This window comes from Lycorma delicatula, chromosome 4 (genome assembly GCF_047948215.1).
Source record: "Lycorma delicatula isolate Av1 chromosome 4, ASM4794821v1, whole genome shotgun sequence".
In the NCBI taxonomy this organism is placed as follows: Eukaryota; Metazoa; Arthropoda; class Insecta; order Hemiptera; family Fulgoridae; genus Lycorma; species Lycorma delicatula.
The window spans coordinates 146,033,911-146,057,997 of NC_134458.1; the positions used below are offsets into that span (position 1 = coordinate 146,033,911).

Here is a 24,087-nt window from a genome sequence, read left to right on the forward strand (position 1 = left end):
GTGACCAAGAGGAACTGTGTGACATGAAATTCAACCTCTCCATGTCCCCTCCCCAGACATGGCTCCAACCTCAGTATGAATCTGCGCATCCAAGTGCCATTCCTTGCTGTGTCCCATGCCTCCTATCATTCATGAGTTAATAGTGTTGTTGCATCTCCATTGGTCATTCCCTCATATCGCCTTTTTCTCTGCAAAGCTCTGAGATGAATCAGAGGGACCCCAGCAAGTACCCCCGCCGCCTCTGCAGACACTGTTCTGTATGCACAAGTTATTTTTAGTGCGGCTCTTTGCTGCATTGATGTCAAATATCTGACATGTTTCTTTATGTCAAAGGCAGCAAACTATGCTGGTATCGCATATAACAACACTGATGCTGCAGCAGACATGAACAGTCTTCTTTTTTCTACTCAAGGGCTCCATCTGGTCCACATTAATTGGCTCAAGATTCCAACCACACGCTCTACCTTGCCCAACACTTCTTCAATATATTTATTGAACAGCTCTGCTTGTTCAAACCATAAGTCAAAATACTTGACATGGGGCTACATGACCACTCAGACCTCATCTACAGTGATGTTGAACTGTCGGATTTTTCGCCGGCCGACTACCACTACGACCTGAGTCTTTTGAGGCGCCAACTTCAGTCCTTTATTCCCCAACCAAACACTCACTCATCGGATCGCTTTATTAGCTGTTCTCTCGACATCTTCTTCTGAGTGGCCTGATATTAGCAACGTTAAATCGTCCTCATGTGCAAGCAAGAATACATCCTGCAGGAATCCCATCTGCAGCACCCCATCAAAGGTGATTTTCCAAAGCAGGGGGCTTCAGATAGACCCCTGCAGCACTTCTCCCATCATCTGGAAACTTACACATCACCGTCTTCAGTTGATGTTACCAGTTCCCTGCCGCACAGAAATTCACTTATAGCAGCTCTCAAATAAGAACTAACTAAATAGGAACTGTTTCTTAATTCTTCCATAATACTCACCCACAGGATGCTGTTAAAAGCATTGCAGACAACCAGGATAACCATCAACAGAATCTTTCTGGTCCTCCTGGTGCCTGCTCAACATGCATTAGTCCATTCCACTACCCAGCGAAGGGTGTCGATGGTAGATCTTCCTCACATAAAACCGTATTGCGACTGGAACAAACTGCCAACTGCTTCCACTTCCACCCACAGCCTCTCCGCTAGGAGCTTCACATATAATTTACTTAATGTTAGTAGTAAACAAATTGGTCAAAAAGCCCAAGCTATGCCCACAGCCACTGGTTTGGTGTAAGCAGCAGTCTTCCAATTTTCCATGAGATGGGAAAACCTCCCATGCTCAGGGCCTTGTTTAAAGTTTTCAAAATTAGCCATGGTTCTGCAACTGCTAATCTCCTGAGTAGTGCACCTGACACTCTGACCGGGCACAGGATTTCTCTAGTACTAATCCTTAATGCTGCCCAGCTCATCTATTGTAAACCTTCTCACCTCCTGACTTATGATGTTTACATGTTCCATCTCAAGAACTCTTCCAGTCAGAGGACTGGAAGAGTTCTTGAACAGCACGAAATAATTGTCCACTGGATAATTGTGAGAAAGGGGCACACCAAATTCCTTCATTAACACCTGGTATGCCTTCCTCCATGGATCATCATTTAGGTCAATGTGCTTTATGAATCTAGTAATTTTTTAGCTACAGCTACATTTATCGATCTAAACTTATGCTTCGCATTTATCACTCCATCTAGTTGCTCAGCCTGGCTTCGCTGTGCTCTTTGGGGTGTAAAAGAAGATTCAGTTTTTTTAAAATTGATTTACTTATTGTAATCATGTAAAAATACATAATTTTAACTTTAGTTATAAAATTCTTTAAAATTTTACAAAATAATTGTAACCATTTACCACACAACCCATGAGGTACAGCCAAATGTGCGTTTTTTTTTTTTTTTTTATAGTCTTGAACCTCCTCTATGAATCATGAGACCTTGCCGTTGGTGAGGGGGCTTGAGTGCTCAGGGATACAGAGTAGCTGGACCGAAGGTGCAACCATATCGGAGAGGTATCTGTTGAGAGCCAGACTAAGGAATGATTCCTGAAAGAGGGCAGCAGCTCTTTCAGTAGTTGTTAGGGGCGTGAGTCAGGACGACTTAAACGGCCGTATCAACATCACTCAGTCCTCTGAGTACTGCGTAGCTGAAAGCAATGGAAAACTACAGCTGCTTTTTTTCCAAGAAAATGTGGCTCTGCATTTTCACATAGCAATAATGGAGGCGCCTTCCTTGGTAAAATATTCCGGAGGTAAAATAGTCCCCCGTTCGGGTCTCCGGGTGGGGACTACTAAGGAAGGGGTCACCAGAAAATTAAAAAATAACAAAATATAAGAATGCTAGTGATGAAGAAAGTAAAAGGAACTATCGGAAATTAAGAAATGCTATAAACAGGAAGTGCAAACTGGTGAAAGAAGAGTGGATTAAAGAAAAGTGTTCAGAAGTGGAAAGAGAAATGAACATTGGTAAAATAGACGGAGCATACAGGAAAGTTAAGGAAAATTTTGGGGTACATAAATTAAAATCTAATAATGTGTTAAACAAAGATGGTACACCAATATATAATACGAAAGGTAAAGTCGATAGATGGGTGGAATATATTGAAGAGTTATACGGAGGAAATGAATTAGAAAATGGTGTTATAGAGGAAGAAGAGGAAGTTGAGGAGGATGAAATGGGAGAAACAATACTGAGATCTGAATTTAAGAGAGCATTAAAAGATTTAAATGGCAGAAAGGCTCCTGGAATAGACGGAATACCTGTAGAATTACTGCGCAGTGCAGGTGAGGAAGCGATTGATAGATTATACAAACTGGTGTGTAATATTTATGAAAATGGGGAATTTCCATCAGACTTCAAAAAAAGTGTTATAGTTATGATACCAAAGAAAGCAGGGGCAGATAAATGTGAAGAATACAGAACAATTAGTTTAACTAGTCATGCATCAAAAATCTTAACTAGAATTTTATACAGAAGAATTGAGAGGAGAGTGGAAGAAGTGTTAGGAGAAGACCAATTTGGTTTCAGGAAAAGTATAGGGACAAGGGAAGCAATTTTAGGCCTCAGATTAATAGTAGAAGGAAGATTAAAGAAAAACAAACCAACATACTTGGCGTTTATAGACCTAGAAAAGGCTTTCGATAACGTAGACTGGAATAAAATGTTCAGCATTTTAAAAAAATTAGGGTTCAAATACAGAGATAGAAGAACAATTGCTAACATGTACAGGAACCAAACAGCAACAATAACAATTGAAGAACATAAGAAAGAAGCCCTAATAAGAAAGGGAGTCCGACAAGGATGTTCCCTATCTCCGTTACTTTTTAATCTTTACATGGAACTAGCAGTTAATGATGTTAAAGAACAATTTAGATTCGGAGTAACAGTACAAGGTGAAAAGATAAAGATGCTACGATTTGCTGATGATATAGTAATTCTAGCCGAGAGTAAAAAGGATTTAGAAGAAACAATGAACGGCATAGATGAAGTCCTACGCAAGAACTATCGCATGAAAATAAACAAGAACAAAACAAAAGTAATGAAATGTAGTAGAAATAACAAAGATGGACCGCTGAATGTGAAAATAGGAGGAGAAAAGATTATGGAGGTAGAAGAATTTTGTTATTTGGGAAGTAAAATTACTAAAGATGGACGAAGCAGGAGCGATATAAAATGCCGAATAGCACAAGCTAAACGAGCCTTCAGTAAGAAATATAATTTGTTTACATCAAAAATTAATTTAAATGTCAGGAAAAGATTTTTGAAAGTGTATGTTTGGAGTGTCGCTTTATATGGAAGTGAAACTTGGACAATCGGAGTATCTGAGAAGAAAAGATTAGAAGCTTTTGAAATGTGGTGCTATAGGAGAATGTTAAAAATCAGATGGGTGGATAAAGTGACAAATGAAGAGGTATTGCGGCAAATAGATGAAGAAAGAAGCATTTGGAAAAACATAGTTAAAAGAAGAGGCAGACTTATAGGCCACATACTAAGGCATCCTGGAATAGTCGCTTTAATATTGGAAGGACAGGTAGAAGGGAAAAATTGTGTAGGCAGGCCACGTTTGGAGTATGTAAAACAAATTGTTGGGGATGTAGGATGTAGAGGGTATACTGAAATGAAACGACTAGCACTAGATAGGGAATCTTGGAGAGCTGCATCAAACCAGTCAAATGACTGAAGACAAAAAAAAAAATAGTCTTGAAAATTTTTTGAAGACATGATTCAATTTTGCGTGCCTCACATTTTGGTATATTACCAAAGATGACTGTAATTAAAAGATTTTTAATATTTGTTTTTCTGGTACTTTAATTATTCATTTTGATTTCTTATCCCTATTTTATAATTTTACTGTAAAGCTTCGTGATAAGACAATATTTGTTGTTTTTCTGTCTTTAGTAAAAATATACAATCCTTTCGAACTTTCTACTCTAGAGCATCCAACATAGAGTTGTTCATGAGAAAAGCACAGTTCTTCTAAATCCAGACCCACAACTTCCACAGTTTGTCCTTGGGCTTTATTTATTGTCATTGCATATGATAATCGAACAGGAAAATGAGTTCTTTTAAATTTAAATTGAAGATTGAGGTAATTGGAAAAAATAGGTATTCTGGGTATAAATATGTTCCCCTTTAACACATCCTGTAAGGATAATTGCTTCTAATACGTTGGAAGATATACTTTCAATCATGACATGTTGAATTATATAGCTTTGTGGATGCAAGTTACGCAAAGCATAACAACCACATATTTTTTCAATAATAAATTATGGGATGGCATTCCAGGAGGTAAGAGGCTGCTTAACACTTCTGTTGGGTAGTTAACCACATTTTCATCACTCATCACAGTATCTACAGATGTTTTCACTGAAACACTTCCAGGAAGTAAATTAAACATTTTTTCGTTAATTACATATGTGGCTGCATCTGTAGACACTAAAATACAGCATTTGAACAGACAGTTTTCATCTAAAAATTTTAATTCAAAGTCCAAATAAACAGACTTTATTAATAAATCCTGATTTGATACAAAAGTTCCCAAACTGATGGGTACTGTAAAAGGACTTACATTAGAGGGTGACAAGGCTGATCCTATTTGAAGTAAAGTCTGAAAAATTCTTACACATTAGGATCGTTTGTAAGAAGACATCTCATGTATTTTCTAAAACAAACAAGATTTATCATTGTCCTGAATCTCATTTTTTTATGACGTTTCATTTAAAATTTATTTAAAAAAAAAATAGCTAATTTTTTATAAAATAAAAAAAAACTTGAAATTTAAAAATTTTTGTTATCATAGATATATATATTTTTTAATTTAAATCCACATAGATCACTATTATAGTACAATCACATTTTTTTGGTGGAAATATAATTTACCAGCCATAATGAAAGGAATAAATTTCTGACAAATAAAGCTTGTTTAATATTTTCAATTTTAAGTTTTAAACTTTTAATTTTCCTATATTTCAATAATCACAGTTCAATGACATAATCTATCGGTGATACAGATTAAGCAGGATATGCCTGTGGATTATACACTAAGTTAAGACCACAAGCTCAGCCAACTTGGCTATAGGTACTAAGAAATTATAGGTAAATGTTAACCAGTCATGTACCACTAGTGGTACACAAAACAATTTTAAAAAGAGTTTATCATCACTGTCATACAATATCATATATAATGCAAACCTAACTTAAAATAACAAAACTTTACTCAACTTATATTGCAATACTGATCCATCACATACAATAATGTATTATTTACAACACTCAGTCCAAGAATTTTTACAACCATTAACTTAAGTGAAATAAGATAACGTTAACAATACTTACAAGGTAACACCACTGCTCCATATATCTACTTTAAAACCAGCAAACTTTTCAAGGCCATTTGCTATTTCAGGAGGTTGAAAAGCAGGTGACCCTTGACTTGTATAGCAGGTATCATCTTCAGCATACCAACTCAGGGCCTATTATTAAAAAAACACGTGTATTTATTAAAAAATATATATATAAAATTTAAAAACAATACTCTTAAAAATTAAAATAAGAAACAAACATGAACCTACTGTTCATAAAAATTTATTTATTTTATACACTAATTTATTTTTTGGTTGATGAAATTACATAAAAGCTTATACATAGAATATGAAAATAAAATTTTGTAGCATATGAAAAAATGTGGCGAACTCTGTCACAGAGATCGACGGATAGATCATCTTACTGAATAATTTTAACAAAATGGAAAACACAATAGCAAATAGACTTTATAATAATTTCTATTACTCTGGGACGGGTTGGTAGCACCTCAACCTATCATTTAGTAGATACCAAGTTCAAATCCTAATCAAGTTCTGATTTTTTTCATAATCTAAAAAATACTTTTCTATTACCATGAAAAATATTGAATCTATATGATTAATTATTTACACAAAAAAAACTTTTTGTAAATTTTAAACCAAGTAATAATAATATACTAGGACTGTCTTTAATAAAATATGTAACATGTAATATGTATATGGATATTAAAGATAAAATGAAATATGGATCATAATTTCTTTGATTTTCTTTTACCAAACCTATAAGAACACAAAATGGGAACATCCAGTAAAAAAATATAAATATTATTTATCTTTGTCTTTATATATCTATCTTTATTACAATTATAAAAATTAATTATCATACATTTATATTATACAATTATCTCACATTTATATTATATAATTATCTTTATAAAATGCATATTAATAACAGAATCACCTAATTTCATAAATGACTAACAATACAAACCTGTTAGAATTTATGTTTCTAGGTGAAAGAACAAAAAAGCCATTAAGCAAATACTGTGGATAGTTCCTGGACTCTTTACATACTTATTTTTTTAGTACTTAAGGCAGCTATTTAAATAAATAGAAATACTTGTTCATGGAAAAATTCCTACCAGAAAATCACACAATTTTAAATTCACTCATACATTTATACATTTACAGATATACTTTCATTATTCGCAAATTAGGAATCACATAAAAAAAACAGTGTATTCAAATTTATTGTTTCCAATCTTCCACATTTCTTTACAGAATTTTTTAATACAAATCAATACTTTTCAATTGGATGTGGGAATTTGCATATAATGCAGGTGCTATGTAACACCTGAATATATATAACAGACATTTAGTAACGTTCATATGTTTGAGGGTTTTCATTTACTTATTATTAGAAACTGGTATACAATTTTATTAAAATTATAACTTCACAGCATGAGTTCAAGCATTAAATTTTGAAAGAGTACAATCAAAATAGAAAAGTTTTATTGTATATCAAAACTACACTTCTTTCAGTTTAAAATTTGCATTTCTTGATTGCTAAAGTAATATTAAAAACCTAAGTTTGAAACACCAATAAATAATCAAAATGCAAGTAATAAAAATAACATTACCTCAGCAACACCTAAATCAGATATTTTTAATGTACCATCTAATGACAATAATAAATTGCTTGGTTTTATATCTTTGTGTACAATTCCCTGACTATGAAGGTATTCTAACCCATCAACCAACTGGCAAAAATACCTGAAAAAATAATAATATAATTTATATTATACATAAATAATAACACCAGTTACTGTAACTACTCCATCTCAGTACAATCCAGCAGATATATACAAGAATTCAACATGTATGAGTAATACCTCAGTAGTTTAGGCTGAATCATTCTGTCATTCCCACAATTTAATTTAAAACAATTGCAATTTAATTTGCAAGTGCAAATTATTGCTTTATTTGTATAATAATGCACCATAAGCCAACATTTGTCTGGTGCTGTGACATGCCGATGATAAAAATTAAAAATTTTGTTGAATCTTTGATGTTTAATAATGATAACATCTTGTAATGCTTCACAAAATTAATCATTTCAATGAAAGGAGGTGTTTCAATCTACATTATCAAGTTACAGTATCATTTATACTTCATTTTTACAGCAGTTTTATTCAGTGTTATTTTTAATTTACCCTGTGTTTTTGTGCCAATCATGTTTTAACAATAAGTAATTATGTCGTGAAACATAAACCAGGAAAACCCTTAAGTAGCTTCAGAAAAAAAAACAATCAGCAACATATATATAACCTTAAAAGAAGACAACCCTGAAACTGCAGTCAAGAGACATTGCTTGGAAAGCAAGTAGTGCAACAGTCATTAGCAAAAGAACAATTTTTAATATAATGAACACAAAACTGACGGTAAACATGTTAGCTTTAAAAAGACTATATGAAAATTACTAAAAAGTTGGATAATTTTTAATAAAACCGTTATCAGAAAAAAAGTTCACTTCTTTTATTTCAATAATGAGCTGCTATCTTGAAAAAAATATTAAATGAGATGAATTTTTCTAGAAGTAAATTACATTGTGTTTTAAAATCAATGAATTTTCATTTCATGTCTAAAAAAAAAAATTCTTTACTGATTGAACATGAACATATTATTTTATGGCACAAAAGACACCTTTATGAAAGATTTGTCAACTGGGGTAAAAACCGTGCCTGGAAAAGGTAAACAATTAATAGTAATTGGAAGTGAAAATGGGTTTTTAAACGGTGGTTTATGGGTATTCTAGATCTTCCTAAGAGTATCATGGTGAAATTAACGGACAATTTATTATTGAAATTTTTGCTGAAGTATCTATCTTAGTACTGGATAATGTGCCGTACCATTGCCTGAAAACTAAAAAAGTTCCAAATGCTTCGACCCAAAAATCAGAAATTGTTGTATGATTAAAATTGACATGTTAAAAGTAGAACTTTTAAAAATAGTAAAATCAGTTAAAAAAAAATATATTCATTATCCAGTAGATGAAATCACAAAAGCTGAAAATTGTGTTGTGTTGCATCAAGCTCCGTACAATTGCAATCTTAACCTGATAGAATTCATATGGGCATAAGTCAAAGGCTACATTGGGAGTAATAATACAACAATAAAGTGATATAAAAAATGTATTGATACAAGGTGTTAATGGAAATATTATTGAATAATAATATTTATAATTATTGAATATAGGGCTGTGGAAATATTATTGAAGATACAGTGATAAATTTGGGAAACTATGACAATAGTTCAATAGACAGCAGCAGCTTATCGGGTATTAAAGAAATGCACTGTGGTAACAAATATTGCTTCTATTTTTACTTGATGAAATTTTAATATAGCATAACAAACTTTCTTAAAAAAATTTACTTTTAAGGTAAATATATCATTTTCTCACAATTTTCTACTTTTTTTTTATTACAAATTATTTTTACTTCATTTTTATGTTAAAATTTAAGAGAAGTGTTTTTTCTCTTGTGTTGATTGCAATAAATTAAATTAGAATCATATCAAACCATTAAGTTTTGGTTTGCTGCACACTTTCATGAAACAAATTATAACAAACATAGTTTCATTATTCATACAGAAATATTTCTCACAAAAGGGAAGTAAAATAAAAAATAACTAAATAATTGTGGGCCAATAATACAAACAAAATCTGTCAATATTGCAATTCTTATTTGAAACTTTCCTTTTTCCACTTCTCCATAAGCTCTTCCTCACCTCTAATTGTTTTACAATTTCCTTGACATTTTTATTATGTTTAAAAACTTCTTTTAAATTAAATAAATTTTAGAAATTTTAAAATTTACAAATATTATTGGGCAATAGAATGGATATTTTGATAGATGTATGTTATTAAATTCTTTCTCCCTACAACTTTTTTTTTTCCACAAAATGGCTTATTTTATGGCAAACAAAGTAGGGCATTTTCAGAATCTGAACAGAAATAGCAACTAAATTTATATTTTAGTAGTAAGATCACAGACTGTAAATTACTGTAATCATGGTTAAATTATTTCAATATTATGTACTATTTTTTCAAAACTAAAAATTCTAAGAATTAGCATTTTTTAAAATTTAAGAACGATAAATCTTTTGAAGATTGTAATTCATTTTTGATTAACAGTTTGTAGTTAGTTTTGGTTGTTTGATTTAGTTAGTTAGACCACTTTTATAGTTATATTTTCAGTGTGCCACTAATACAGTTTCACTAAACTCTTAATATTAATTTATTTAATAATAATCTACATACTGTACATTTAAAAGTTAGACTAATTGTAACTACCAATTTAAAGATTGATGCATTGAAATACTGTATTTTTAAATAGATAATAAAAATAAATTGATTAATTAAGAGTTCAGTATTGTAACAAAAATGTTTATCTTATTAGTTCATTTAACATAACCTAAATTTCATTTATAATTTTTCTTATTTTTACTTAATCTGTATTTGATTTTTATTTATTTAACGTATCTATTTCTTTAAGTAGATGTTTTCATTTCATGAACACCCCCTTATGTGGGTATATTTAGTTTATGATGAGTATCTGAAAAAGGAAAGTTTTTATGTACAGAGTGATTCAAAGAAACAGGAAATTTTGTAAGTTGTGTTGGTAGCCGTGGGCGATTGGTACCACTTGATAAGTGGCGCCAGCCTCTCTAACCTAACTTGCATTTAGTTGTCATGGATCCTTTAAGTGATGCGCAACATGCATTTGCTATCAAATCGTTTTACAAAAACAATGACAGTGTGGAGGGAGCGCGTAGAGAATTTTGCCGTCATTTTCATCTGGGACGGCACGACCGTGTTCCATCAGCAAATGCAATTAAAACATGGATATCTAATTTTGAGGAAACGGGTTCGGCAATGAAAAAGAAACCTCCAGACCGTGAGCGAACCGTCCGTACACCACAGAATGTTCAAGCTTTACAAGATGCTGTCACACGAAGTCCACATCGGTCAATCCGTCGTCTCTCAGCATCTTTACAATTGCACAGTTCAAGTGTTCGAAGAATGTTAGTGAAGGACTTGCAATACCATCCATACAAGTTGCAGATCGTCCAGGAACTGAAACCAAATGATGCAGTTGTGCGAGCACAATTCTGTAATGTAATGCTTCAGAAGATAAATGATAACGAAGAGTTTGTTCACGAAGTGTGAATGTCAGACGAAGCGCATTTCCACCTCAGTGGATTTGTTAACAAGCAAAATTTCAGATACTGGGCACAAGAAAATCCTACGCAGCTACACCAGCGTCCGTTGCACAGCCAGAAAGTGACCGTGTGGTGTGCTATGTCATCTTACGGTGTTATAGGCCCTTATTTGTTTGAGGATGACAACGGTCTTGCGATTACAGTGACGTCGGGTCGTTACGTAACCGTGCTTGAAACCTTTGTACGCCGATTGTTTGGACAACGTGTCATTTCACAAAATGGTGACATTAGATGGTCTCCCAGATCGCCTGATCTCTCAGCTTGCGATTGATTACTTTTTGTGGGATCACCTTAAAAGCAAAGTGTTCCACAGTAGACCTGCTACAACAGAAGAATTGAAGGCAAAGATTCGAGAAGCAATTGCGGAAATTCCAGTTGAGATGTTACGTCAAACCATGAACAATTTAACGAAGAGACTTCGTGAGTGTTTACGTGGAAGAGTAGGTCATCTTTAAAAAATAAACTAGAATGTATGTATCCTAAAATGGCAACATTTGTATAATTACATGAAATAAAATTAATTTTCTAAAAAAAATTTTTCATTAACGTTATTTAATTTTTTAAATTTCCCGTTTCTTTGAATCACCCTGTATATATTCTATTGTATCCGTTCACACATTTTCTTGGTTTCAATTTTTTTCTTTACTTCCTTAAGAATCTAGTCCATAAATAATTTTAAGTAAGAGCTGACAGTACACCACTTTATCTTACACCATTAACATTTTTGATATTTCTTTATTAGAAAATTCAGATATTATTTATAATATTACTTAATAGAAAAAAATATAACCAACTTAATATAACTTAATAGAAAAAAAGCATCACCACCAACAGAAATTTACAAATGAACAGCTAATATTATAGAATGTTTTTATTCATTTTATGAAATATAATCATTTTATTGGTTTTAATCTACCTTTTGCTTATATTATGTATTTCCTTACCAGAGATAAGTTTTCCCTTTTACTTCAACAAATATTTTTATTTTTGCAATCAATTTGTTTATTTACATATAATTTGATCAAATGATTTAGAATAAGTTGTCCTTAAAAGCAAGTTCAGACAAAGCGAAAATTTAACTATGAAACCTAAACAGAACTTATTCTATTTATTACAAAATGATCAGTTGCTTGACCATTGACCATTATTCTGTGGTTATGATAAAAAAATATGATTTTTGTTACATGAAGACTATCTGAAAGTGGCTTATGCTAATTTATATGTATAAAAAAAAACATATCTTTAGTTACATTTTTATAATTTAAAAACAAAAAATACAACCTCAACCCATTGATCTATTTAGTTTCCAATCAAAATAATACACTTGTAATATTTTCGCTGAACTGTATTATTTCACAAGCTTTTAAACTACATTACAGTATTCTTCCATCTGAAATTTGAGCCGTCCTTCCACACTATATTTGCTACTGTCATCATCAGAGAGCTGAATTAAAAGTCATTTCTTCATCTTCAAGAGGAGATCGTAACCATATACATTTCTGAAACTGTCATCGCAAATTTCAAGTGTGTCTGAGAACATGTGGGCAGACACTGTCAGGCTAGAAAATGATGCCAGAGATCATCATGCCTATATTTTGAATGATCTTTCTAAACATTTTTAATGTCTTATAACACAATTCTGAATTGATTATAATATCACATATCCTATAAAATCAAAAAATAACTTCCAAAAGCAGTTTCCATGGTTTTCATGGCAGAAAAATTTGCTTTTGATGGCAAGTGAAAACAGTCCCATTTCATCAACCGAGTTTTGTCTATATTATCATATGAAACCCAATCCTCATTGTTCACAACAATTTTATCAAAAAAAGAATCGCCTTTAATATTGTAACATTCAAGAAAGAGGTTAATGGTGAAAGAAAGAGAAATACTGTCTACTGTTATTTTACAGTGTAATGGAAGAAGTTTACAAGTCCACTGGAAACAAAAGTTATAATAATCTAATGTTACTGAAATCGCCACATGAAGAACTGATTGAGAGATCTCTGAGACCAGATCAGAATGTTCTAAAATCATAAATCATCAGTTATCTTAAACTATATTGTGAATTTTCATAACCAATCATCATTCACAACTGTTGGTCTGTCATTTCTTTCTTCATTACTGGCTCATCCATTTTTAAATATATTGCACCACAGTTCCACTCCATCCTCATTCATTACATTCTTCCTGCAATACTTGTAAAGGAGAGAATGAATTTCCAATCTTTTAATGCTTCTTGCTAACACATATCAATACATGAGCATGGCAGGATTCTTAACTGTGACATAAATTTTAAATGGTTTTTACTTTGTGATATAAGTAACAGTAACACCTCTTTATACTCTGTTACTAAATGCATACATAATCCCACTAACTGCTAATCCCACTAAGATGGTATTATCCCTGTTCCGTGAGCTGAATTTGATATATAAATTGCTTTCCAGACAGCCCTTGTACATTCTACCACAGTGCCACAAGCAAAATTGGCCTTAATCAGCTATAAATTGGCTCACTACACATTTTTAACCAGTACAGACCAGATTATATGCAACATAAAAAGCTTGAAATATGCATGAAAAGTGTCAAAATATGGAACTTTAAATAATAGAAAAATAGTAATTTTTAGTTTTTTTATTTCAAAATCAGCATACAATTAGTAAGTAGTTGAATAACATATTGATAAATTTGATAATTAACAATTATTTAACATTTTGTTACTTTTGTAACGTAAGCAATCAGGTACTGTTTCAAATGTTCAGCAGTAAGATTGTGTCTTCAATTATTCAAAAAAATTTTTAAGTGGAAGAGGATCACTCCACTTCCACAGAGGTAACTGGGCAGTATTTGAATTTGGGTGCTATGTTAGCACCTATTGTTTCTGGCAAAAGTTCACCCGTCCCATTAATAAAACTATCAATTTCACAAAAAGGTTCAAAGCCTGGGTTATTGTTCAAAATGTTTTCAATTTTTTCTTAAGATTACACGGAAATACCTCTGGCAATGTGGAGTTCATTTGGCAGATTTTATTCATTAACTGAATAGTCAATGCCAAACCTTGAGTTTCAAGCTTTTTAATATTTGAAGGTATGTGGGAAAAATGAGTGCTAATCACACCTATGTTTTTTTTCTATACTAGAATCGTTAAATGCTTCCTTGGACAAACTGCTATAGCCTCTGTACTATCAAAGTCACTTACTACACCTTTGATGGTCTCGAAATCTTCATTGTAAATCAGCACAGCTTCAATTCACATTTCCCATTGAGTTACCACTGGTTTGGGAAGTAAAGGCACATTTGGCAGTTTTCGTTATAGGCCTTATTGCAAGCAGGTGCCTTAAGAAACACTTTCTTTGTTGATAAAATCAGTTTATTTACATTCCCAAAAGTGGATTGTACTTCTTCAGCAAGTCTTTTTGAGTGAAGCACATCACATGAATCAAATTGGAATAAAATACTTTACAGAGCTTTGGCTGCCTTGATCATATATTCTAGCAGCATCTGATAGAAATATAAACATTCTTTCATCTGCAGAAGATTCAGGAATATTTTTTTAATACCCTCATTCACAAATCTGGCAATCCAATTTGTCTTTTCAAGGTGTTTGCAGGACACCAAATAGGAAAAAGAGGGCTCTAGTTTTAATGCACAGAAAATGAAATTCGCAATGTAATGGCCACAACTGTCGGTAGTTTCATCAGCTGAAGTCCAAATAATACTATCCTTGAGTTCATTGTGTATTTCTTCCAGAACATGCAGGTAAATTGTTATGTAATTTTTAGGCAATGTTGATTCATCTGGTATAATTTTATGATTCAAGCAATATTTTCTCAGAAAATCTTTGAAGGTAGGATTTGTAAGTTTATGAAGAGGAATATTATTTGTAAGCAATGCTTCACATAAATCCATGCTAAAGTGGTTTTTATGTTTACCTTTGGAAGTGAAATCACTGCTATTTGCTGCTGTTATAAGTTGTCGTGGGCCTTTCTTTTGCAGTTCTGCGATATGAAGACTTGTCTTGACATGCTGGTCTATTTGAAACTTTTTTGTGCACAAAATATTTTTCTCACAAACTGATATGTTCCAAGATAGTCAGCTATCCACACTGAGACACTTTTTTTTCAGGAGGCATGGTACACATTAAACTTTGCACAAACAAATAAAAAACTAAACTGATTTAATGAACGCGTCAACAATAAAATATGTAATTTAATTGCCTAGTGGGAGAAGTGTTGCAGTAGGCATGCACGATGCAGAACGGTATCGTCCGTCCTTGTTTCATGTGAGTTTGTTTTACTTGGCCTCATAATAATATTAACCTACCAAAACAATAGACACACGGCTGCTAAGTACCCTCTAAGAGCCATGCGGCAAATAGGTTTGGCTGACTACAACGTAAGATTTCATTTATTAACTAGGTACCCTACCAAAAAATATTGTAAATATAGCAAAAATATGCATCATCACTAGATTTTAAGGAAAATATGTAATAACCAGTGAGAATGGGCTTAATATGCAAATGCATATAATCTGGTCTTTATTAATCAGAAACTTATAGTTCATATATATCTTCTGTTCATACACATAATTTTTTTGTAAGCTATTGTATACTTCTGAAGAGAAAAGGGAGGTGCATACTTATAAAAAACCTTGGTCTAATAAACCTTCCAATGCATCTCAAGATTTATACAGCAGCTGATGGTTTCATTGCAGGAGACTAAAACAGTTTCAAACTAATAAATAAATGTAGGAGGAATCCATGTCACTTTACATAGGCATCTTCAAATTAAACAGTAAATAAATCATGTTTTAATTAAAAACATAACACAGTGAGTATGTAGAATTCCACCCTATTGCCAAGACTAGATTCCCAAATCCGGAAAACAATAACAGAGACCAAACAGTAATCAATACGAACTCATCATTCTTATTCTGAAGTTCAGAGAATTTTTTTTTTGTCTTCGGTCATTTGACTGGTTTGATGCTGCTCTCCAAGATTCCTATAATCGGTTTCTTCTTTTAACTATATTTTTCAAAATGCTTCTTTCTTCATCAATTTGCCGCAACACCTCTTCATTTGTCACTTTATCCACCCATCTGATTTTTAACATTCTCCTATAGCACCACATTTCAAAAGCTTCTAATCTTTTCTTCTCAGGTGCTCCATTGGTCCAAGTTTCACTTCCATATAAAGCTATGCTCCAAACATATACTTTCAAAAATCTTTTCCTGACGTTTAAATTAATTTTTGATGTAAACAAATTATGTTTCTGACTGAAGGCTTGTTTCATCTGTGCTATTCAGCATTTTATATCACTCCTGCTTCGTCCATCTTTAGTAATTTTACTTCCCATATAACAAAATTCTTCTACTTCCATAATTCAAAGAACAAGTTTTAAAATTTCAACTTTTTTTTATAACAGGCCTAAACATATAAAACACATTTATCAGACACAGGTCAAAATTAGTACAACTTCAACATCACTGTTTTACACTAAGGACTATATTTTCCCAGTGGTGGCTCTGAACATTAACTAATCTTTGAATTAGTACTTAAATTATCTTATAACTAATTACTACCTTTAAAAACATAAATAAACTTCAAGGCTTAAATAAAGTACTTAAAAATAACTGAAGTACGAACCCATGAGCTTGCCATGTAGGAAATTTTTTTAATGGTGCACTTTCAAGCATATCTTGTAAACCACCAACACAATATTCCATAACAATATACATTTTTTGTTTTTCTTCATCATACATAACATCAACTAATTGTATCACATTTTTATGTTTTAACTGTTTTAATAATTGAATCTCTCTGTTTAAACAAAGAAAAACATGATTAATGGTGTTAATTTTCTCATAATTAACGTTGTGTAAATAAATTAAGGAAATATAACAAATCATCATGCAACTTATTTTTAAAATTGCACAAAAATCGAATGATTTTTTTTTCTTAACAAACACATGAATGAATTTATATATATTAAAATTAAAATAATTTATACAATGTATGTCATCATTAAATGTGCAGCGTAAAATCTTTGAAATAACAAAGGATACATATAAAATTATAAATGTTATTCACATTATACTAAATATATAAAATATATTAAAAATTTCAAATATTCTCTAAACAGCAGGTGTTCAATAAATTTTAATACGCTGGAGATCAGGGCCAATCCAAATTAAAGGGTCCCTTTGAATCTGTTTTTTTTTTAAGAAAGTAACACAAATTGTCACTGCTTAAAATTGAACAAAATATGTAATTAGTGCTAATGACAAATCAAAATTATTCTAAGGAAAACTGATAATAAAATATTATACTTTATTAACAGAGTTAATCTCTGAAACAAATTACTAGTAGCAACTGCAAATAATCAGGTATACATAAATAACAATTAAAAACAAAAATCATTATTCATCAATATTTATTTATTTATTTACTGCAAAAAATTATAAATTTTTAAGAAATGAATACTGTTATTTTACTCATTCTTCTTTCTAATTTATAAGACAAAATACCGAATCTTCAGCTATAGTAAAGAGAACAGTGAAATTAAACAATTTTTAACAAAACTTTTCTACCATACTTTACCAGGAGGACCGTAATGCAATTGGGTGGTGATGTTTGGGTGTTTATTTTTAAATGCACAACAAATACACCAATTTTAATTAAACAGGTATTAAGTGATTCTTCTCAATTGAACAATATCACTATACATTTGGCGAGTTGATTCCCGAGGGCATTGCTTGAAAGAACCTTCCGACTGAATTTGAATTTTGGTTTAATTTTCCAATTAGTAATTTTACTGAATGACAAGTCCACTTTGTATTACATTATGAGTTTAAAAAAATTCTATCAACATTGGTTTCATCTTTAAGAATCTTTTTTCTTTTACTTTGGCAACTGCTGACATAATTTATACAGAGTATATTATGTACATTATTTCAAAAAACTTAAAATGGAAGCATTTTTCATTTTAAAGTAAAAAGTACAATCATTAACAAATCATAAAAATTAAAATTAATGTTAATAGGTAATTTAAAATAAAGTTTAACTGAATCACTGAAATTCTTCTTATAGTTTCTGACAAAACATCAAAAGAAACAATATGTATTATGAATGAAATTAATAAATAAATTTTCTGAATATTGACCACAATAAGAACCATTATTGTTAAGAAGCACATGATAATACTACACGTCTTGTTTCACTGGCAACAAGAGGCAATAAGAGTACACTGTTATCAAAATATTCGTATAAAAATCGCAGCAAATATTTTTGTCTAGACCATCCATACCATAATTATGCCAGCTGCCACGAAAATAATAATGCAAATAATCTGTAGACTGATCTTTCAGAGGAAAAACATAAAATCTTTGACTTTTCTCTGTAAAATTTTTTTCATTACTGTTGTAATTGAATAACTTTTGGATTACTTTCACTAGCATATAATGTTACTTAGAAAAATACTTTAATTGGATAATAAATAATTTTGAAATTATTTATACTTTACTAGTACTGTTACTTTGTTATGTATATAATAAACTTTTATACTAATCTTGTAAAAAGATCAAGAAAATAAATAATATGAAACACAAAAAGTAAATAAATAAATATATTATTTATATATATATAAAGTAAATGAATTAATAACACAATCGTTTGCAGGTACGAAGTTTTAAAAAAAAATCCTACTGAAAAACAAGAATTTGATAATTTAATAGGCCTATTACTTAAGTAAATAAATATTTTACTCAGGTCAGTATAAAATGTTATAGAATATAAAAATTACGTCAGCCATGGGTAAATGACTAGGCCACAGAGAACAAAAGAAGTTGCTTTAGCACTTGGTGACAGTAATCAAGGAAAAGTACAGAAAAATCTTAAACAAAGAAACCTCACAAAATACAAAGAAAAGAAAAAATTAAAATTATAAATAAGATAATATGTATTTTTAAATTAAAGACAACAAAATATATTTAAAAAAAAAAACCATTAAAATTCAAAATAGTCATAATTGATGAGAATAACAAATCGCAATCGCTTTATAAAAATAAATAAAATTAAAAACTGCATTAACACTAACATTAACTGCTACCGATGATGCAAACACAAATTACAAGTGTTAAATAAAGAACTAAAGAAAAATGTAGTTAATAAAGTACATAAATACTAAATAACAATAATGAATTTGCTACAGACAATTGTGACATAGTTAACAGAAGTGCTTTATATAAGTACATGTTTTATAAAATTTAGTGTTACTAAAAAACTTTGTCAATAATATATATAAATATATATATATTTATATATATTAATATAAAATAAGCAATTGTATACAATGATTTCTTTAAAATAATCTTTACTTCACTGTACAAAGTAAAGGAAGTATTGCGAGTGAAAAATTTTGGTTTTCAGATTTCAACAGAAATATCAATTTTGACCATCCCTGAATCCATTTTGACTAGTTTCAGTGTGACATCTGTACGTACGTATGTATCTCACATAACTCAAAAACGATTGGCCATAAAATGTTGAATTTTGGATTTAGGACTGTTGTAACATCTAGTTGTGCACCTCCCCTTTTGTTTGCAATTAACTGAACCAAGTGTCCAAAATAAACCAAAATCCCAACAAATTTGGATCTTAAGAATTTTTCTTAACTGCAGTAATAAGTAACCATTGAGAGCTTTTAAACGATATATCATAAGTGGTACTTATTTTTAATGGTTCCAGAGTTATAGCCATATCAAATTTTAATTAATGAAATATTTGGATCTTACAAGGGGAAGGCATTAGAATCAGACTTCTCTCCTTTTTTTTTTAATTTCAATATATTGATTTATCAATAATTATTAATCTCCGATGGTAAAATATTTTTACAATAAATAATAATTTAATAATAACAAAAAAAAAAAAAAAATATATATTTATATATATATATATGAAAAAATATCATAAGTTATTAATGAAATAAAACTTTATGTACTTTTCATTTTAAAAAATGTGTATATGTTATTTAATAGACGTACAAGGAAATCATGTGGTGTCCACATCAGATTTTTTTTTTTTATTCAGTTCCTAATGCTTACTTATTATTTTTCTCCTCATTTAGCATTATTATAAAAAATTCTGCTTCATCAAAATGTATGTAAGTATGCAAGGAAATTCAGATTAAAAACTTACTTAAAAAATTTTAAATGTAGGGACATAATATGTTTGATCAGTCAGATCCAATGGCTCTGATTGATCAGATCAGTGATTTAAATGATACAACCCTATATAATAACTTTTTAATATTTTATTAATTTCTATATCTGGAGAGCTTTTTCTGACATTTCTGAGGAATTTCTATTTAAAATAACATATTTTAATCAGGAATATACTTAGACAATAAATATTTAATAATGATGACAAACAAAATCATTTCAAAACAAAGTATCTAATTTGATCTTGTGAACAAAATCAATCCATGCATTCTAAAATTTCACATGCTCGGCAATACTAATAGAACTATTGTCAACTAACAAATAATGCTATTATGCAGTTAGGATTGGTACATCTATCTAAAATGCATATTGGATAAATAACAAACAAAAATAAAGTTAGAGTTGATTATTAATATATATCCAATACATACAAAGAACTGCAGAATTAAATTATAAACTATATAGTAATTTTCAAAAACATACATTAACCTGCACCTTACAAAGACATTTTTTTATTTCACAAATGATATGTTCCTACTTTCACTCATACCAGACGTACCCATATTAACTTGTCTTTTTCTTATAAGAATGAATAGCTTCATTAGAAGGAAAGACAGACTATCACTAAATTTTAATGACGGGAAAAGATTTTATAATCTTTTTTAGTTAGTAAGAGAACTAGAGAAACTTTTTGTGGGTAATCCACAGAGTACACAAAAACAAAATAGTAAAAGTAATAGGAGACACCAAAACCCCAAATTCCTAAATTTTCCTTGCTTTGGGGAAATTTTTAAAACAAAATTAAAAAGATATTGAAATAACCCCATCTTGAAACTAGTAAATTTTTTCTTGATGCTGATTAACCAAAGTAAAAAAACAAAACAAAATACTCTTGTCAAATTACTAATATGTTGTTCAACTCCTAACATCAAAATAGGAATAACAGCAATTTTTTTTTTTTTTTTATTTTGTTTCCAGACAGACGCATGTATATTTTAATGAAGATAAGATTGATGAAATGAAATATAAAAACAATCAAACCTGAGACAAGTCAATATGCAAACAGCCAAACCAACTGTTCGCCAAATACTAATAAACAACACCAATGAACAGCTTAAACTTTTTTAAACTATATACTGGTGAAAATAAGAAAAAAAAACAAAAATTACATACACTCTACTATTTGTGCATTTTAACTCTGCTGTAAACCTATAAACACACCAAAAGTTGCAAAAATACTCCAAAAAGGGATCATGGTACTTAAAAGTTTTGGCGGATCCTATATTAATTCTGTTTGAATACAACTATTCAATTAACATAATCAATTAATCAATTGACATATAATCAATTAACATAATTTTTTTTAAAAAAGTACCCAATTTTTACAAGTTAATACAAGTATTACACAGGTAATTTTTGAGATTACATAGTACAACCATTTTTCAATATAAAAAATTGAGGCTCAGAAACCTGGGTTTAAAAAAATATTTTCCTGTTTTTGAAGCACCGAAATAAGTCAAATGCTATCATTCTTGAAGGAAAATATTTCTAATATCTTTTTCCTTATTTGATAAGAAATAAAAAGAAAAAAGCAGAAAAAATTTTAATGCACCTTAAAGGTTTTGTAACTAAGTGAAAGTAACAAAAAAGAGAAAATTAAGTTTTCTCACAATAATTCAGGGACAAAACTATCAAAGAAAATTCTCATTAAAAAAACTTAAAATTTATTAAGTTATAAATTTGAGCTTTCCTATCTTTCAGACGCAATAAAAAATAAACTGCTACTAAGTGATTTTCAGAATAAAATCTAGAGAAAAGTCTTAAAACCCACTTACAAAAATAAACCTACAACCAGATGTGCATTTTTATTGTTACATTGTCAACAGGTACAGGAAAATTAGCAAAACAAGATGGTTTTAACTGAATTTAAACTAACAACCTATTTAAAAAGTATATATATATATATATATATAAAATATCACATATGTACAAGCAGGGGGTGAAGTTGATTGTCTGCTCGTGGTGCCCCCTGCGTAATCTAAACGATCAACAAGAGGTCCACCTTAAAATGCACTTACTAATTAGGATGGCTCCATACCTCGACCAAATCAGCTCTTCTCAGAGCTCTGACAATAGTCTCTGCATTATTTATTGGAATGCAGGGGGGGCGGCATAAATGACAGTAAATTTTTACAATTCAAACAAAACATCTCCTAAGCTGACGTGGATGTATATGTTATTGCTGAAACAGGGGTTGCCACAGAAACCCCGGAATATTACCAGACTAATGGTTATGCTGTGACTACACTTAAAAGATCCCACCAAATAGCATCAAAAATCTTCGTAGGAGTATGAAGCAGCCTGACTGCAAAATGCAGTATCATGCACGAGATGGAGGAAAATGACACACTGGAGCTAGTCATGGTTGACATATAGAAAAATCGACAACATTCCACAGTTTTTAGCTTGTACAATGCTCCAGGAAATTGTCCTTCCCATGAACCCCCGGAGAGCCAAACCCTATTAATCCCTGGATTTAACCAAACACCATTCTTGTTGGAGACTTCAACAGCCCTTCTCCAAGATGTCCTTCTCTCAAGAGTGTTGCCGTCTGCAGTGCCTTGAAGAGATGAGTAATAATAACCTTCTAGATGTTGTGGATACACACCACCTACCTTCCTCTCTTATTAGGACAACTATCATGACCTGATTTGGTTGTTATCCACCCAAACTAATCTGAAAAAAATATGACCCTCTTGCTTAACAATGCTGGTGGATGTGGTCACAGAGCACTTCTAGTCACGGTGGCCACAACAAAAGTGCCATACAATGAAAACCAAGCCCCACATTGGAACTTTAAAAAGGCAGACTGGAATAAAACATAAAAAGCTTACTGACTCTGTGCTTCAGGACTCTGTGATCGCGGCCTCCCTGAAATAGCCACTGCAGCTTTAAACTCAGCCATCCTCTGGTGTGCCAGTGAGTGTATCCCCCAGGGTGAAACAAAGAAATTTAAACCTTTTTGGACTTCAAAGCTTATGATCTCAAGAAAACACGAGACAAAGCCGCTATAAAACGGAAAGAACCAAGGCCAAAGACCTTATAACCCTTAGAAAAGACCAAGAGAAACTACAGAAAGACATAAAAAGTGCCATGCATTTCTGCTTTTAGGAGCCTCTTATCCACACTAGAATATCGAAAAGACAGAATAAAAGCACATTGATACATATCACGTCTAAATAATGATAATATTCAGAAAGTACAACCATTATAATGTGGCATGAAATCCCACAGTGATGCCAGAGATGTTGCTAATGTTTTATGAAAGCATTACACCAACATTAGCCATGTAAAAAGAGACAAATTTGTAGAAAAAAAACTTCTGAAGCATCCAAAGAGTTTATGTCACAATAGGAAAACTGTGGAACTTTTCGAAGCTGATTTTAACACCCAGGAATTGGATGATGCTTTGTCTCTAACCAAGCCAAACAAAGCAGTGGGATCTGACAGAATACTCCCAGAACTATTAGTCCACCTTGGGGGAAAAGCTAAGGAAACCATACTCAGTATTACAAACTTCACATGGCAGAGACATATTCCACAGCAATGGCAAAGGGCGGAAGTTATCCCCACATTAAAAAATGGTAAAGACCCCAGTCTAGCTGAAAGCTACAGGGCTAATCCCTATCAAGCTCTTGTTGTAAAGTGGTAGAGAAGTGGAAGTCAACCATCTAAACATATGGCATCATAG

At 31.2% G+C, this 24,087-nt stretch overlaps 1 protein-coding gene across 1 annotated transcript in view; it reads right to left on the bottom strand.

Moving 5' to 3' along the window:
- Lkb1 (Lkb1/serine/threonine kinase 11) overlaps nt 1-24,087 on the bottom strand; it is a 40,718-nt gene that overhangs the window by 11,276 nt on the left and 5,355 nt on the right. The window contains exons 2-4 of the mRNA XM_075362047.1: nt 16,765-16,938; nt 7,481-7,613; nt 5,875-6,011 (exon numbers count right to left, since the gene is read on the bottom strand). Of these exons, the coding sequence (XP_075218162.1) occupies nt 5,875-6,011; nt 7,481-7,613; nt 16,765-16,938 (444 nt within the window). The remainder of the gene's footprint in view (nt 1-5,874; nt 6,012-7,480; nt 7,614-16,764; nt 16,939-24,087) is intronic.